This window comes from Copadichromis virginalis, linkage group LG12, assembly GCF_057382275.1.
Source record: "Copadichromis virginalis isolate Kocher_CV1m ecotype Utaka linkage group LG12, C_Virginalis_male_GT1.1, whole genome shotgun sequence".
Lineage (NCBI taxonomy): Eukaryota > Metazoa > Chordata > Actinopteri > Cichliformes > Cichlidae > Copadichromis > Copadichromis virginalis.
The window spans coordinates 19,891,037-19,895,361 of NC_140629.1; the positions used below are offsets into that span (position 1 = coordinate 19,891,037).

The 4,325-nt window shown below is 43.0% G+C and overlaps 1 protein-coding gene across 1 annotated transcript; it reads right to left on the reverse strand.

Moving 5' to 3' along the window:
* Positions 1–433: 433 nt before the first annotated feature.
* On the reverse strand, positions 434–4,325 carry LOC146696865 (uncharacterized). Its single transcript, XM_085475195.1, has one exon. The coding sequence runs from the start codon at positions 2,325–2,327 to the stop codon at positions 768–770; it is 1,560 nt and encodes a 519-aa protein (XP_085331321.1). The 5' UTR covers positions 2,328–4,325; the 3' UTR covers positions 434–767.

Below are 4,325 nucleotides of genomic sequence, written 5' to 3' on the forward strand. Positions count from 1 at the left end.
CTAGGGAAGATAAAACAATCTAAAACAATATGTCCCAGAAACAAGATGTGTTTGCTGGGAAAGTCTAAAAAGATAATTCTAAACTAATCTAACCATAGGCAGAGGGCAGAGAAAAGGCATCTTTGTACATTTAAAAGAAGGTAAAGAAACATAGAATCATTTTTCCTGTAACATTCCCTCCTGTTTTAACTTATTTTAAATGTATACAACAATTGTCTGTGAAGGTTATTTATTAAGTATCTTAAGCAATCTTTTAATTTTCAAAATGTCAGCATAGCAGAAATGGAAGTCATTTGGTCTAAAGAATAAAACAAAAGAAAATAATAAAAAGAAAAACATAGTAAATGAAAATCATAGTAAATGAAATAACAAGTGGAATAAACAAGAAAAAATAATAAAACTAAAACTACAAAAAACAAAGGATAAAAACCTTATATTTTAAAACGAAAACTACAAAAAATAAAAGGATGAAAACTAAAATGAAAACTTTGTATTTAAAAATGATGAAAACCTAATATGTAAAATGAAAACTTCAAAAAATACAAGGATGAAAACCTTATATTTAAAATGATGCAAACCTTAAATTGAAAACTTTATATGTAAAATGATGAAAACTTCATATTTAAAATGAAAACTTCAAAAAAAATAAAATGATGAGAACTTCAAAAAATAAAAGGATGAAAACCTGCATAACCTACTAATGTTTTAATCAGTGCGTGATCACTTGACAAGTCATTTTTAATCACCACGTCATTCATTAGCAGTTATTACAAGTTCTCCTCTAACAGAATTGCAACGGGATGTTGTTCTTCTTCAGGCACGGCAACATAAGCAGTCATTGTAGTTGTTATCATCTTTGAAATCATTACTCTTAGGCATGGCAACACACACAACACTAATATGAGCAGTGCTATCATGATGAGACCTAGAAGGAAAAATGGCTTTGCTACAGCAGCCAGCCATGAACCGCTGAACAGCCAGTCCAGCCAGCCTTGTGCTGTAGCTGCTCCAGGTGTGTGGTCAGTGACATATTTTTGCAGAGCGGTCAAATTCTGCAAAGCTTCATAAATGTCTCCTCCAGTTTCGTATCCATCAGGGATAAAAGTGCAACAAGTTTCCCCGATCAGCTTGCAAACTCCTCCTTGTGATGCTGTTAGCAGGTCTAGTGTCAGTCTGTTCTGCAGCACCATCGTTCTGATGGCCTGCTGTTCTCCTGCTAAGGCAGTTCCCAGGGTCTTAGTCAAGTTGATGTGTCGTAGCAGAGCATATCGGTTGATTTCCACATGATCCCGCACCTCGGCAACTCCAATGCCGGGGATCAAGCTCTGTAAGAATTTCACTCCTCCTCCCCAGATGCGAAACTCTCCCGGCACTCCAGTGTCCACTGTAATGCCGAAAGAATTGGGTGAGGCGATGTCCACTTCACGTCTCTGCCGGCTGCTTGGGTGATGTGCAACACTTTGCATGAAGAAAACGTGATCTGATAATTGCACCAGGGCGCACAGACCCCCCCAACCTTCAGGGAGTGACAGATAAGCCTTATTGCCACATAGGAAGTACCAGTCAGCCAAAACTCTGGTTCCTCTACTGCTGGGTGCCGTCCGTGCACATCCTGTCTGGTACTGAGTCTTTGTTTGTAGTGGCATTCGGTAGCTGTAGTCGGAGCGACAGTTGAGGCTCATCAGCGTCGTGTTACTGGCACAGGTGGCGTTGATTGAACAGGCCATACACTTCCTCTCGTTCCTTGGTGGGCAGAAAGTGTATATGTACTTACATAGGTGAGTAGGCAGCTCCCCCACTGCCCGCGATCCATTGTTCATCACACATACTGGCAGTTGTGATGCGTTCAGTTTGTTCAGTAGAATTACATCAGGCAGCGGGTATGAGACTTGGGGCCAGGTCAGTAGGTAGGTCTGTCCGGAACAGTTCACATTTGTGGGTGATGATGACCTCCAGGTTGCTTTCGCTGGGATGCTGTAGTTGGCTTTGGACCAAAGAGTACCGTAGCCTGGATGTGTTGCCAGGCCCAACAGACACCAACTGCGATCTTCAGGTATGCTGTACGGCCACAGGCCAGACGTCTGCGAGGATAGGGGCATATGGGTACATGCATAGCAGTCAGTTTTGTTATTCAAGTGAGCTGTAGTGTTCATAAACTGCCACCAGAAGTTGGTGGCGTATCCATGGGGAAACTTGGTGTACTTTCCTTTGTCATACAGTGTCTGCCTTTTCTCCATATAGCGTGACTTGTTGTCCCTCATGGAAGCAAAGGTGAGGAGCCCGGCCATGGTCAGGGCCGCTGCAGTTGTTAAGAGCCACCACCTCATGACGACGGGACACACCCTCCTGTCGCGAGTAGACCCCCCGGCCAGGAAAGCTGACCCCTCCACCGGGCGAGATCACAACAAGTGGGCAAGCCTGCCGTCAGCTGTGTTTAGATGGCTTCACTGACTCACCTACAGTGACTCTGATGGATCCAGGATGGTCGTTCCGCAATTTTGCAAGCGGTCGGTGTAGTGAGGAGGACTTGGTATGGCCCCTCCCACCTGGGTGTGCTCCAGTTTTTCCTTTGGAGCACCTTGATCAGAACCCAGTCACCGGGCTTTAGTCTGCAAGACACTGGAGAAACATCATCAGGTTGTTGATTATGTACAATGATCTCTTTGTTTTCTAACAGCTTAGACATCCATTCTGCTAATGTGTTTTCTCTGATTGCTTTGTCTATTGGTTGACTGGTGATGGGCAGTGGGAACGGCCTGCCATGAATGATTTCAAATGGAGTTAGTTTTTGGGAGCCTTGCGTTAAGCGCATCCACATTTTCACTAAACCCAAACATTCAGGCCACGGCCTTCCTGTTTCTGCCATGCATTTCCTGAGCCTTTGTTTTATAGTGCCGTTAGTTCTCTCTACAAGGCCTGCGCTCTGAGGGTGATAAGCACAGTGGTGTTTTATGCTGAAACCGAGTGCTTCAGAGACCTTAGTGATGACATCATTTACAAAATGAGTGCTGTTGTCTGATCGTATCAAAGCTGGAATGCCATATGTGGGTATGAAGTGATTGCACAGGCATTTTGCTACTGAAATTGCATCTGCCTTTTTCACTGGATAGATTTCCGGCCACTTTGAGAACACATCTATAACCACTAGGGCGTATTTCGACCCTTGACATTCGCTTAGCTCAATAAAATCCATATGAATTGTGTGGAAAGGGTGAGGCGGAGTTGGAAAACGGCCTCTTTTTGGTCGCAGGTTACCCTGAGCATTATATTTTTGACACGTCATGCACGTTCTGACAAATTGTTTTGCTGAAGTTTCAAAATTTACAGTGTAGAAATGAGAGTTGACAATACAGGTCATTCCCCCCGATGACAAATGCGTACAGCCATGAGTCACTAATGCCGCCATTTTGTGGAGGAATTTTGGCAACACTGGCTTGCCATAACACATCATTAAGTCGTTTGTCAGAACTGCACCGTGTTTTAGCCATTTTGCCTGCTCTGCTGTGCTTGCTGCTTTTGTTCATTTTTCAACACATCCAGTGGAATCTGATGTGTGTTTACTGCCATCAATGTGATGTTTGTCTGTTGTGCCGCCTATTTTGCTGCTCTGTCAGCAAAATTGTTGCCTGTAGTAATGAAAGAGTCAGTAGGCTTTGTAAGAGGTTGGCATGCTGAACCGGTTTTCCAGTTGGTGTAATCATTCCTCTGTTATGCCAAATTTTTTGCAAAATGATGTACAGCAGAGAAAACATACTGGCTGTCTGTATGTATATTTATTAGTTTGTCTTTGTGTATTTCACTTTCGTGTATCACAGCTATCAGCTCAGCGCTCTGTGCAGAACATGAAGAAGAGAGTGGTTTTGCTTCTATTATTTTACTATCTGTGGTTACTGCGTAACCTACACAATTTCGGCCTGTGCTGTAAGGTCAAATAAGTTCTTAAGTGGCTGCCTCAAAACTGTTTTGCATTATTTCTCTGTGGCCTACTCCTACAATCTCGTGTGAAGTGACCTTCCTCTCCACGGTTCTAGCAGGCGTTGTCTCTATGTTATCTGCTGTTTCTGCGTGGCTGTCTGCAGCCTTGGTGTTTATGACTTTGCTCGCCTCTCTGTTCCTGATAGCCACCTGCGGATTAGTGTTTTAGTCTGTTGTCAACACGTCAGCCTTATTTTTAAGTTACAGAATGCTTCTTCTTTTTTTTTCTTGGTTTGGGAGAATAGATGCAACACTACATTTTCACTTAAGGCAATTTTAAATAATTTCTAGTTTTTCAAACAATTCATGGATCTCACACATTTCAAACTTTCAAGTTAGGGTTGTTTCCC